Source organism: Thamnophis elegans, chromosome 1 (assembly GCF_009769535.1).
Source record: "Thamnophis elegans isolate rThaEle1 chromosome 1, rThaEle1.pri, whole genome shotgun sequence".
In the NCBI taxonomy this organism is placed as follows: domain Eukaryota; kingdom Metazoa; phylum Chordata; class Lepidosauria; order Squamata; family Colubridae; genus Thamnophis; species Thamnophis elegans.
Genome location: NC_045541.1, coordinates 3,905,141 through 3,919,385, shown reverse-complemented (window position 1 = coordinate 3,919,385; position 14,245 = coordinate 3,905,141). Strand labels below are relative to the sequence as shown.

General features: G+C 38.6%; 1 protein-coding gene across 1 annotated transcript in view; it reads right to left on the bottom strand.

Annotated features, from left to right (window-relative positions):
• PLEKHM3 (pleckstrin homology domain containing M3) overlaps positions 1-14,245 on the bottom strand; it is a 71,549-nt gene that overhangs the window by 12,328 nt on the left and 44,976 nt on the right. Inside the window, exon 6 of the mRNA XM_032218257.1 lies at positions 10,714-10,777. Coding sequence (XP_032074148.1) covers positions 10,714-10,777 — 64 coding nt within the window. The remainder of the gene's footprint in view (positions 1-10,713; positions 10,778-14,245) is intronic.

The window sequence follows — 14,245 nt, the reverse complement described above, 5'->3', positions numbered from 1 at the left end:
TAAAGGTCACCATCTAAAATTAAGATTCAAGGCCAGCTACTGTTATAACAGAAGGTCTCGGTCAGTAACATAAGCAACTTTTCTGGAGAGAGAAAAAAAAATGTTCTTCCTCAATTAATTTTATTCCTCGGGTTCAAAAGTCTAAATGAGATCTAGGGAAGTGATATTTAACAAAAATAAGGAAACAGAATAAACAGTGGGCTATTATTAATGAATGGGCAAACAAACATGACTGAAATGAGGAAACCTGAACTATAAACCAAGAATAGATACTGTATGTCCAGCACCAAGCGTTCAGGCTTTATTTTACTATAAAGTAAAATACAGTATGAGGCAACTTGGTGAGTATGTGTGTGTGTGTGTGTGTGTGTGTGTGTGTGTATGTATGTATATATGTGTGTGTGTGTGTGTATGTGTGTGTGTGTTTTTAATTTGTGCTGATAAATAAATAAAGGGAGACTAGTATAGATCTATTTCGAGCTATTTAGCTCTCATCAGCTAGCCATACCCTTACTGGGATTTGAACCTGGGCTATATTACTTACTAGGCAGAAATCTTAGCCATTAGGCCACAGGCTCTTATCCGTTATCAGCGAAGCCAGGGTGAAAGGTATCTATTAGATTTTTTACAATCCCTGGTAAGCCCCAATTATGGGAGGAAGCTAACTGCTTCCATCAACTGTCAATCGGCTCGTCACACTCTTGTGTATTTTCGTAGATTTATATATGAGGCAGCCCTGTGTAGTAATAATATCACTGGAGAAGATATTTACAACATGTTTGTCTTGATAATCTTGTTGGGATGTAAATACAATAAGTGTCATACATATAAAACATCCACTTGGTCCTAAACTGAGTTAAAAAGACTATAAAAAGACCGTATTTCAACAACAAAATATGGAGAATCTGAAAGAAGTGGTAAAGAGACTCCATGATAGCCATATGTTAACAAGGCAGCTTACTAACAAGGCATACTATAAATTATTTAAATAAACCAGATTATCATAAACGTTCCTTTTTGCATAAGTGGAATATGAAAGGGTTCGCAAGGTCTCTGTTAGTTTGATGAGGAAAATTAGTAGCAAGAGGAAACTCAAATAGCAATAAAGTGTTACCTCTACAAGACAAGGCTAGATTGTCAGTAGCTTAGAAAACGCCTGAACGATGGAGACAGTTAATTTATTCGTGGCACGACAAAACCGCGGTCCACTAAAGCGCGCCCGATTAAAGCGCATACCTGACATCATCAGCAGCGCGACAAATATGACCGCGGAGAAAAAAGGGCGCTTTAAAAAGCGCTTTTAAAGCAAGCCGATTCACGTTAAGGTAAGGGTTAGGTTTAGGTTTAGGTTTAGGTTAAGGGTTAGGGTTAGGTTTAGGGTTAGGTTAAGGGTTAGCGTTAGGTTTAGCGTTAGGTTAAGGGTTAGGTTTAGGGTTAGGTTAAGGGTTAGGTTTAGGGTTAGGGTTAGGTTTCGGGGGATTAGGTTTAGGTTTACGCGTTAATTTTAGCTTTACCGCTCACAGCGTGCTTTTTTCGTCGCGCTGTGATGACGTCAGGTACGCGGTTTCGTCGAGCGCGCTTTAGTCGACTGCGGTTTTGTGGTGGAACCAATTTATTGCATATTGCAAAAAAGACTATTGCCCCTAGTAAGGGTTGCTTATTTGGATGAAAGATAAATGGAGAACATGCCTCTTGGCCTTATAACTACAAGGTAACCACAGAGCAAAAACCATACCCCTGATTCCATCTTTTTAAATAAGGTTGTATAATGGATATTACATTCCATATTTAAAAAGTATCTGGAAGGTACAAATTTAAAAAAAAGCTGAAGGAATGTAGTTACACAAATTAGATTTAACATAGTTTAACAGTCAGAAAATTTGTTTCGAGCCTGGAACATGAAAAGTACTACTGCAGACAAGAGATTCACGTTAGCCATGTTATTTTCATAAGGTTATAAAGCAGTAAATTACTTCCTGGATATATTTTGCATAGAAAGGAAAATGGAATTATATGGAACAACAAAACATATATGTATGCCCGGCCCTAAAAAAAATAATTCAAGGTGATGAACATGCATAATACCTCTTCTACCTTTCTCCCCCTCTAATTTCCTAAAATCTTGCAATATTAGAGTTTCAAATAAATTCTAGGTTCTAGAGCAGTGTTTCTCAACCTTGGCAACTTGAAGATGTCCGGACTTCAACTCCCAGAATTCCCCATGAATTGTGGTTCTCCTAGTCCAGTATTTCTCAACCTTGGCAACTTGAAGATGTCTGGACTTCAACTCCCAGAATTCCCCATGAATTGTGGTTCTCCTAGTCCAGTATTTCTCAACCTTGGCAACTTGAAGATGTCCGGACTTCAACTCCCAGAATTCCCCATGAATTGTGGTTCTCCTAGTCCAGTATTTCTCAACCTTGGCAACTTGAAGATGTCTGGACTTCAACTCCCAGAATTCCCCATGAATTGTGGTTCTCCTAGTCCAGTGTTTCTCAACCTTGGCAACTTGAAGATGTCCGGACTTCAACTCCCAGAATTCCCCAGCCAGCGAATGCTGGCTGGGGAATTCTGGGAGTTGAAGTCCGGACATCTTCAAGTTGCCAAGGTTGAGAAACACTGTTCTAGAGGCTGTAATAACCAGGGACCTCAGTCTTGTATTTCTTATGATATATTCTGAATGTACATTAAATAAATGTCATTATACACTCTTTCCCAATTCTGAGCAATTCAGTTTCTCATATTCATTTCTAAGTGTTGCTTTCTGATCATTGTACAATATCTTCAAAAGGCAGATGAGGTAGCTCCCCACCCCCTCTTTTTAAGGACTATTCACAATTTATTCTGGTTTACACAGTCAAAAGCCTTCGTATAATCAATAAAGCAAAAAGTGACATCTTCTTGGCTCTGCCTTGTGTTTCTCATTATCCATGGATGTTAGCAACGGGATCTCAGGTATCCTTGGCTCTTTAGAATCCAGCATGTATATCTGTTAGTTCTCATGCTATGAACTGTTCAAAAGTGCAACAATTTAGCATGTGCGATAACCCTAGTTTTCCCCTAATCTGAGCATTTGTAGCAATGCCCTTTTTAGTGCATAAAAAATATAAATGCATCTTTTACAGTTGTTTGGTCATTGCTGCATTTTAAAAAAAACTTACTGCTTTTCTTAGGAATATTTTGTAGGGCACATTTATCTTCACTTTCCAGAATATTTTAGTTCAGTCATCTAATCTTAATTCATATCATCAATGTAGAGATATTTATCTCCAATTCCTTAGTATATTCGTGTCATCATTTCTTGTATCTTTTTTCTGCAATAGATCCTTGCCTTCTTTATCTTTAAGCATGCCTAGATTTGCATAACAAATTACTTTGATTTCGATAATTTTCTTAAATAAATACTTTACTTTCTTGTTATCCTCAACTTCCTTGTCTTACTTATTCAGATATAACTCATTTTCTATTTTTGCTCTTTGGATGTATTCCAGCCTGGAAGACTCATCTCCCAATATCATATTGATGCTGTCCTGATTTAAACGTCCATTTGGTTTTCTTGGAAGATTTTTGGCATTTGAGAATTAGTTGCCATTCTCCAGGGCTATCCATGTAGTGTATGCTCCATAAGTAAAGTTCATTGGGATGTACAAACCTTTTTACTATTACAAAGTAACAATCCATAAAAGGCAGAGATATGTGTTCTGTCCCCCCTTCTCCGCTCGTTACACAGACGACAGGCAAACAGACTTAAAAGGAACTCTGTTTATCAGTTCTCGACTCAGACTGGCTGCGAGCCCAAAAATAACATAAATACAGTCTCTGACTAGATAAACAGAATACAAAACAAAAACTCTTACAACGCAATGCACTTCTCCAAGTGTATCTTCTTGAATCAGGGTTACAGAAAACAAAGCACTTTTCCAAGTGTATCTTACATAAACCACGACTGATGATCAATCAATGTTGTACGAACCAAGGAACGTTGACTCCTGCAACTAGGGCGTGGCACCATCCGTCCTTTTATCCCCAGAATATGCCCCTAACGAGCCCCAGCTGCATAATTAATCTTGCATCCTGAAAAGACTCACAGAAGACGTCTGCTGAGTCATAACATATCTGTTACCCTGAAGAGCCAGGCTCATTATTTTAAAAATAATACAGGGAGTCTGAATGTATATGACGATATACAAGAACATATCTCCATGGTGTTTTGATACAGGCACAATATTATTTGGAAGCTATTCTGGAACACATTAATCATTTAGTGATATGGAAAGGTTTTCTGCAAGACACCTCAGATAGATGCGCATGCAAAGAATCATGTTTAGAGAAGTTGGGTGCTTCTTTGTGCCACTGACAAATTTCTACAGCAATCAATTTTCAAACTTTACCCCACCATATGGACTCATCAACATATAGAAACACTTCTATTGTCTTTATATGGATATAAATATGTTTGGCAACTCTCTAAAGCAGTGTTTCTCAACCTTGTCAACTTGAAGATGTCTGGCCTTCAACTCCCAGAATTCCCCAGCCAGCGAATGCATTCGCTGGCTGGGGAATTCTGGGAGTTGAAGTCCAGACATCTTCAAGTTGACAAGGTTGAGAAACACTGCTCTAAAGCATTGTTTCTCAACTTTGGTGACTTTAAGAAATGCGGACTTCTAATTCCCAGAATTCCCATGCTAGCTTGGCAATTGTGGGAAAAGAAGTCCGCATTTCTTTAAATTGTCAAGGTTGAGAAACAGTGTTCTAAATACAGAAACATAAAGCTAAGAGAAAACTAAGATGTACTATGTTTCACTGTAGTTTCCCAGCAGGAATTTAACCCTAATACCTTGTATGCTGAATGGACACATTGCAGAAACCTTAAAAATGTAGTCAAATCGAAGGCAGCCATGTAAAGTTCAACATGTAAACAGAAACAAGTAAAGTAAGATATCCTTAGTTGATAAAATATAAAGTTGCACAAATCTTTGGTGCAACAGATCAACACTGACTTCCAAGATAATATACACAGAGTAGATAAGGCAAATGTAGTCCAGTGGAAAGAAGTTATAGTTACTTCTCTTTAAATTTAACGAGATTGCACTGTATTGTGTGGCCCTGAAGGCAGAGTTAATAATTGAAGTTACAGAAGTGACAAAACCTCCATGCCAAGTTTGATTGCCACTGGGAAGCCAGTGTTACGGCTACATTATCTTATGACCCTATCATTGTAAGTCAGTGTGTTAATCATTATCATTATGTAGACACAAGACTCCTTGTAAGTCAACACAAACGGTGTAATTTAAATGGTCTGTTCATGATCTGAATTATTTCCATGAAGATAACATTTATTAAAAACAAAGACTTTTAGAAATGCCAGTTCATCATGGGAGTGTCAGATTTAAAACATACATGGCAATACGTATGTGAGTATTTAGGTGAACAGATAAAAGATTACAGCTACAGTTGTGTTCATGTCATGTGCTTAGCCTGATTGCTGAAATGACTGGTTTTCTGCATTCACACAATTCTTAAACTAAGCAAACAAGCCGGGATTGAACTGAGCCATCAAATAAAGAAACACATCTAACTGCTCAGCAGATTGCACAAGTGCAGCTGCTGGGTTTTTAACTGAGATGGTTAAATGTTTTACAACGATAATCTGTTTGTATATGAACTGGCATGCATATAAATTCCAGCCCCACACAGGCTTTTCTAAAGACTTTTGCACATTTAGAAGTAAGATCTGAAAGAGCTTTTGTTGCTCAGTTTCTGCTTCCCATACTCATAGTGCAGGCAGATGGAGAAACTCTTAAGCAATGTTCTGTCATGACCCGACAAAAGGGTGAACGTCAAAACCGCGCCCGACTAAACCGCGTTGCTGACGTCATCAACACGGCGACAACAGCCAGCGCGGAGAAAGAAGGGCGCTTTATAATAGCGCGTCGAAAGAAAGCCGATTTAACTTAAGGTAAGGGTTAGGTTTAGGGTTAACTTTAGGGTTAGGTTAAGGGTTAGGGTTAGGTTTAGGGTTAGGTTAAGGGTTAGGTTTAGGGATAGGTTAAGGGTTAGGTTTAGGGTTAGGTTAAGGGTTAGGTTTAGGGATAGGTTAAGGGTTAGGGTTAGGTTTAGGGTTAGGGTTAACTTTAGGGTTAAGTTTAGGGATAGGTTTAGGGTTAGGGGTTAAGTTTAGGTTTAGGGTTACTTTTACAGCGTGCGTCTGTCTCCGCGCTGTTGTCGCCCTGTTGATAACGTCAGCGACGCGGTTTAGTCGGGCGCGGTTTTGTCGTTTGCCCTTTTGTCGGTGAACCATGTTCTGTATGTGGAAGACTTAGCTTGTCAAAGTCTCTCTTATTTGCACCCATGAAGCTTTCTAAATTATGAGAGATTAATTACTACTTGCATAGATTTATAAAATTAATATACTCTTCTTCACAATTTTCTCTTGTGTATTAAACTTATCTTCATAGAGTATGTTGAATATTAAACAGTTATTAGGCAGTGGGTTGCTTCTGAACTTTCTTTTAAGTACCCTGCAAAAACTGCTAGCTACATCTTCTCTTATTCCCTAAGCTGCCTAAAACTGTTCCAGAGAGTTGAGGGACGCTTCTGAATAGCATGGCAAATAACATAAGGAAGGTGAAGGATATCTGCTAGTAGAAGTCTGTGTTATAAACTACACAATGCCTTCCATGACAGGAAACCAACAAAATATAACCATCTCCTGAAATATTAGCATTTTCTTATATTAATTGGTCCCTTAGCATTTGTAAAAAATATTTTGCATAATTTAATCAAGTAATTTAAGAGACAAGAGATTTAAATGTTTTACGTTTGTTCCAATATTTGACTTTAGGAAAAAAAAAATCAGATGTTAGCAAACTTCCTCTCCACACGCGTTTATCTATAAGGTAGTAGTAAGAAATATCTCAAGATCATCTAAGCTTGAATACTTTCCAATAATAAAACTCTAGTAAGATGCCAAGTAACGAGCTATGTGAAAAGAACACATTAGAGTATGAATGATGAAATCAAAGTGGCTGTGGATGAGAGAAAAGCATAATGTAAGAGAATGCTGCAAAGAATTAAGATGAATAAAGACCAATTTTGATGGAAAAAATTCTGCAGAATATGAACAGTGATAAATAAGCCTGTAGTTACGAATAGGAAAACTAGTTTGGTGTAGTAGTTAAGGCACTAGGGCAGTGTCTCTCAACCTTGACAACTTGAAGATGTCCGGACTTCAACTCCCAGAATTCCCCAGCCAGCATTCACAAATGCTGGCTGGGGAATTCTGGGAGTTGAAGTCCGGACATCTTCAAGTTGCCAAGGTTGAGAAACACTGTACTAATGTATAAAAAAGGAAATTTTACAGAGTATGTAAATTATTATACAATATCTTTAATTTCAAAATAATGTTTAGGATCATCCAACACATCCTGCATGATGAGAATCCAAATGGAAACGGTTGAAGCTGGCTTTAGAAAAGGCTGAGTAATAAGAAGTATAATTGCAGAGACACGCTGGAAAATTAAGAAAGTCAAGGAATACCCAAAAGAGTAAACATATGCTTTACTGACTACAGAAAGGCTTTTGATCATGTCAACCACATCAAAATATGGAATATGCTTAGGAAAATGGGAATCCCAGAACATCTCATTGCCTTCATGAAAGACCAGTGGTGGGATTCAGCCAGTTCGCACCTATTCGGGAGAACCGGTTGGTAACTTTCTAAGTAGTTCAGAGAACCGGTTGTTGGAAGAAATCTCCTTTTGGCTTTTTTCCGCTTTACAGGGCTAATCCTGTAAGGAAGGCAGGAAGGAAACATTCTGGTGTTGTTTCTAGCCTCATCTTGATTGCCCTGCTTACAGAAACTGCCTCTCCAGTTAACCCTTATTACCATTGTAACAACTAAGGCGAAGTGCCCATCGACCTGAGGGACATTGACTTGGCCACGCCCACATGATCACATGACCACCGAGCCCCACCTACCCAGATGGTCATTAGGGAAGAGAACCGGTTGGTAAATTATTTGAATCCCACCACTGTGAAAAACCCATACAGAGGTCAAGAAGCCACAATCCAGATAGAACACAAAGAAACAGATTGTTTCCAGGTTAGCAAAGAAGAAGGCTCTAAACTGTTCCCTTATATATTCAACCTATATGCTGAAAATATATTGAGGGAAATTGGATTGAAAGTTGAGTGATGGAAGAATCATCAATAACCTGAACTATTCAGCTCACAATATTCTGATAGCAGAAAATGCAAATTATCTGGAAGCTCTAGTAATGAAAGTCAAGAGGCATAGTGAAAATGGGACTAAGAAGATGAAACAAACAATTTTGACCAAATTAATGGGAACAGATAGAGCAACCAATCTTAGAACTGATATATAAAGAAATTAGTGATGTGTCTTTTAGGATCAACTATCAAAGTTAAGGAACTGGGAGTCAAGATATGTACCACAAAAATAGGTCAGAATAATCTGTGAAATAGTTTTCCCTGTTACACCCTGTTAAAGTGAAAATTGGTCTTTGAAGACATAGCATAAAGAGTATTCATGTTTTTGAACTTTGCTGTTGGAGAGGACTTTTGAGAATACCATGCACAAGAACCGTGACCCGTCAAAACCGCGCTCGACAAAACCGCGTCGCTGACGTCATCAACAGGGCGACAACAGCCAGTGCGGAGAAAGAAGGGCGCTTTAAATAGCGCTTTGAAAGCAAGCCGATTCAACTTAAGGTAAGGGTTAGGTTTAGGGTTAGGTTTAGGATTAGGTTTAGGGGGGTTAGGTTTAGGTTTAAGGGTTAATTTTAGGTTTAGGGTTTACAGCATGCTTCTGTCTCCGCGCTGTTGTCGCCCTGTTGATGACGTCAGCGACGCGGTTTAGTTGGGCGCGGTTTAGTTGGGCGCGGTTTAGTTGGGCGCGGTTTTGTCGGTGAACCCACAAGAACGCACATTAAAAATATATCATAGTTTTCAGTAAATAATACATACATGGTCAAGCTGAATTATCATCTTTTGGGCACATTATGCAAAGACCTAGTGCTCTTGAGAAGTCTACAGGAAGGAATAAGAAAAGGATGAACAGCAGAAAGACAGATGGACTCAATTACCGTAGCAATGGGTATATCACTAAAAGATCTGAAGGACCAGTTTGGGAGCAGATTATTCTGGAGAAAATCTATTTATGTGTTTGTTAAGAGTCACCAACAGACACCAACCTGATGGCATATAATCATCATCATTATCATCATAAGTATCTGTAAGAGTCCTAATCTTGTTTTTTTTTCAATCCTTCCTAATACATCTTTTTAACAGAAATGAAGCAGACAATTTTATTTCAAACATAACAAGTAATGAAACAAGATTTCAAGGACAAAAGAGTAGCAGAAAACTTTCTAGGCTGATAATAAGTACTGAGCTAGATTAAAAGCAAAAATTACTCACTAGAGCAGGAGCAACAGTAATTGAATTACATGATGAAAGGTTTGAAGTGCAGAGGAGGGGGAAAAAAATCTAAATGTATATCAACAGACAAAATTATCTGTCAGAGTGGCTAAATAAATGGATGAAATATGAGTCTGAAACCCTTTACTCTTTCCCCTCTCCTCCAGACAATTTGAGAATCCTTGGATGGCATTTCCAAGTCCATTTTTGAAATGCGGTAGATCAAAAAGCATTAGAGATTTACAAACTGTCAGCTGGGGAAACTGATTTTCTTCTTGTAAGCTACTTCCTCTTCTGTTCTTAGATTATTCAAATGAAGATTGGACAAAAGTAGCATCTACTGGCAGATTTTGAGGTGAACTAGAGAACATAGATAAAGGAGTTGTGACTCCACATGGTTAAGTTGTAAGAGCAACAAGATTTTTTACATATTTATTTCAGGCTTTCACAACAACATAAGCTTGGAATCATCGGGAAGTGACATTTTGTATGAAAGTAACCAGTGTCCAATTTACTTGCAGCACTGAAAAAATATTCTTAGATTCAAGTATACTTCAAGCATTCTGTATGTGTCTTTTGTAAGGGAGATGGATTTTGGAATTCTACAAAAAATGTAGGTGGTTCTGTAAGCATCCTGAAGCATTCCTATCCAGCAGGTAATTTATTATGAGAGTCAGCCTGGAGTTCAATAGCAATAGCAATAGCAGTTAGACTTATATACCGCTTCCTAGGGCTTTCAGCCCTCTCTAAGCGGTTTACAGAGTCAGCATATTGCCCCCAACAACAATCCGGGTCCTCATTTTACCCACCTCGGAAGGATGGAAGGCTGAGTCAACCCTGAGCCGGTGAGATTTGAACAGCCGAACTGCAGAACTTCAGACTACCAAAAGTCATTTCCATTTCCATATAACACAGTGCCATATTTACTCATTATTCATTTTCTGCAATGCACTTCACATATTCAAATCAGTTCACAAACATCAACACTGAATTTTGGCAATCGCCATTGTAAAAAAGACTCCTATTATGGCAATCTACTTTTAAAGAGATAAAAATCAGTATCCTTCTTGTCCACAGATTACTTACACCTTGATTTGTGAAATTCTTACAAATATTTATCCCATAAGCACTTTATACAGTATTAAAACAGAACTATTAGTTCTGTTATCAAGGTTATCATTTGGGAAACACTTGAAATATTTTCATTACTGACTGTAAATAATCAGGTTGATACATACAGATACATAGGGTCTGATATCTAAAACCATTTACCTGCTGTAGATCTGCCAGAGAATATAGGTGAGTCTGCTGAAGAAGATATTCCCTGGGAAAAATTCTGAGAAGGAAAGAAAGAGGGAGGGAGGGAGGGAGGGAGGGAGGGAGGAGAGAGAGAAAGAGAGAGAGAGAGAGAGAGAGAGAGAGAGAGAGAATGAATAAATACAAGCAGCAAAATATTATTTGAAAATTTCCTAAAAGATAAAAGAAGTATCATGCACTGTCCTGGTTAATAAATTCTAACTGTATATGCATAAAATACTGTAGATAAGTACACACTGTGCAAGAGAATAGAAATGACTGGTCCATGTGTGTTTACCAAAAGGGAGTAGGGAAACTATATTCAAATTGACATATCAAGTATTCAGAAACCAGGTAGCCTTTTTAGTAGGTCACCACTCAATTCAATTTAAGCGTTAGATTCAAAACTCTAGAAATAGTTTCCCCATTTGAAATCTGCCTAGCAGTAATTTGTTCTGATTCATTCTCAAGTCTCTAAGATTCTGTATAGAAGCCAAGAGTGCGTGAACCCACCCCCCGCTTGCAGTTTTCATATGCTCATCCTATTCTTGTTAACATTTAAAATGGAAAACATTAACCTTTTGTTACAAAAGTTGGGTAAGAAATATGGATGGCTCTCTTTCAAAAAGTGTCAGACTTCACATCAAGCACAATAATGAATCTTCACTTTCTGATCACCTAACTTCATATTCGGGAACTTGCAGAAGTTCACTTTCAAGGTTTCAAGGTTTATTAGCATTTGTATGCCGCCCACTCCCTAGAGACTCTGGGCGGCTTACAGATAAAAACGGGGGGACATATATAAAAATTAAAAAGAAAACAAACATTAAAATTACACAACATGCATACAGCTTAGAGTGGGGCTGGATAAAATCAACAGCCCCAGGCCTGCCGGAACAGCCAGGTCTTAATCGCTTTACGGAAGAGTAGTAAGGGTCCGAATCTCTACGGGGAGATCGTTCCATAGGGCCGGAGCAGCTACAGAGAAGGCCCTCCCCCGGGGAGTCGCCAACTGACATTGACCGGTAGATGGAACCCGGAGGAGGCCTAATCTATGTGATCTTAATGGTCTCTGGGAGGTAAATGGCAGGAGGCAGTCTCTCAGGTTACATGTGCAGACAAAACAAGAGCTGCATACACCATAGTCAGCCACATACACCACATGGTTCCACCACAAAACCGCGTTCGACTAAAGCGCGCTCGACGAAACCGCATTCGACAGCACGCTGTAAACGCTAAACCCAAAAATTAACCCCTAAACCTAAACCTAACCCCCCTAAACCTAATCCTAACACTAACCCTTAACCTAACCCTAAACCTAACCCTTAACCTAACCCTAACCCTAAACCTAATCCTAACCCTTAACCTAACCCTAACCCTAACCCTAACCCTTAACCTAACCCTAACCCTTAACCTAACCCTAAAGCTAACCCTAAACCTACCCCTTACCTTAACTTGAATCGGCTTGCTTTCAAAGCGCTATTTAAAGCGCCCTTCTTTCTCCGCGCTCGCTGTTGTCGCCCTGTTGATGACGTCAGCGACGCGGTTTAATCGGGCGCGCTTTAGTCGAGCGCGGTTTTGTCGTGCCACGACACCACATACCATAAAAATCAAGTTCTATAGATCTGTGTGCTAAATGTTTATATCCCATCTTTTCAAGTCAATGGAAATGTGAACTCTCTTTTCCCTGCCGTGACACACCTTATCTACAACAATATAGTAATAGTAATAGCAATAGTACAGACTTACAAACCGCTCCATAGTGCTTTACTTTCCTCTCTGACTGGTTTACACTGTGAGCATATTGCCCCAACCAGCTGGGTCCTCATTTTACTAACTTCAGAAGGATGGGAAACTGAGTCAACCTTGAGCCTGTTATATCAAAATATGATATTTTATCGACTATGAAACCAATGATTCCCACTTTGTCACCTTCAGCCTGAACTGAAGGTTGCTAACTTAATAAATGATTTTCTGTTGGTTGAAGATGACAAAGTGGGAATCGTTGGTTCTGAATTCACTGCTGGGTTGAGCCAACAGCGTGTACTTTAAAAAGGCCCTCCTGAATATTAGGTTATTATTTTGAGGTTTGCCACTACTTGCTGGAAGAAATATGCTTCAAATTTATAAATACCCTTGAGATGTACAGTAGTTGTTGTATTTTTATTTTTATTTAAATAGGATGAGCTCAGAAAAGACCAAATCATTATTTTCTTTAAATATAAATATTATGAACATGGTCTGAAGTTATGCCCCTTATTTTTACCAATATAATATATTTTAAATATTATTTAAATGAAGAATTGACAAAAATGCATGAAAATACCCAAAATATGTAGTGGCCAAAAAAGTTATTTGTGTCTTGTGAGACTGGAAGGTATTGATATTCCAACATTTCCTCAATTTAATTCTAAATGAAAGTACTCTTAAAGATTGCACGCGACAAACATGCAATTTAAGCACATTATCAGTAAAAGAATTAGAGTAGGGAAAATATACTTATTCCTATTACCATGGAAACTAGATTACGGGAAAAGCTTTTTAAAAAAAACTAAAGCTACTCAATTTTGTTGGGTTTTATGGAACCTCTCTTTATGGTGGAAATGTGCCTTGTTCATTTTGATGGAAGCAAACAGCAGAATGCAGCTGATGATGGCACTCCAAGTGCATTAAGAAGTTTCCCTCATCCCACTCAGAGAGAGTAAAGGACTCTCAGGGGCCACGAAGATCATGTGCTTAATGGAAGGAACCAGCTGAGTTGCATCCTGGGGCTGAGTGCTTCAAAAGTAATATTATGAACAAATCCCAAGGCTGGACCAAGGACAGTTGAGACAGGACAAACTTAACTAAATTTTACCGGGCATAAAGGAGTACCATAAAATATAATCATTTAGTCAAGTTAATAAACATTCAAATTAAAAATTAACCATAAACCAAACCCATATCAAAACAGCACCATAAAACGGTTATGAAAAGGAATGAATCCATGGCATTATCCAAGGAAACTAATTCCAAACTTAGGAGTTGCCCATTTAACAGATACTGGCATTATTTAAAGATTCCCTTCTCCCAGTTTTTAAAAAGGAGTTACACTAGGGGGACAAAGAAATGGGCCTGACCCAAATAACTTAAGTTTAGACCATAAGGGACTTTAAAAAAAAATACCTATGCCTTAAAATTTAACCTGAATCAGACTAACATCCATTGCTGCTCTCATAAAACATAGTGAATCCAGATTCTTAATCAGTAACAATTTTCACCTAGCCTTTAAGGGGGATTGCACACGCATGCGCGGGGCAGGGCCAAGCAGGGGGTCGTGAGCGCATGCGCAGGGCACATACATGAGGGTCATGCGGGGGGAGGGTCATGCATGCATTGCATTATGGGTGTGCACGCGTGCTTTTGGTATTCGGCGCCAAAAAAGTTAGTCATCACGGCCCTATAGAGGGGCAATAGAACAGGATATGAGCTGTAGTATCAATGGCCCTTGTCAACAGAAGCACAGTTT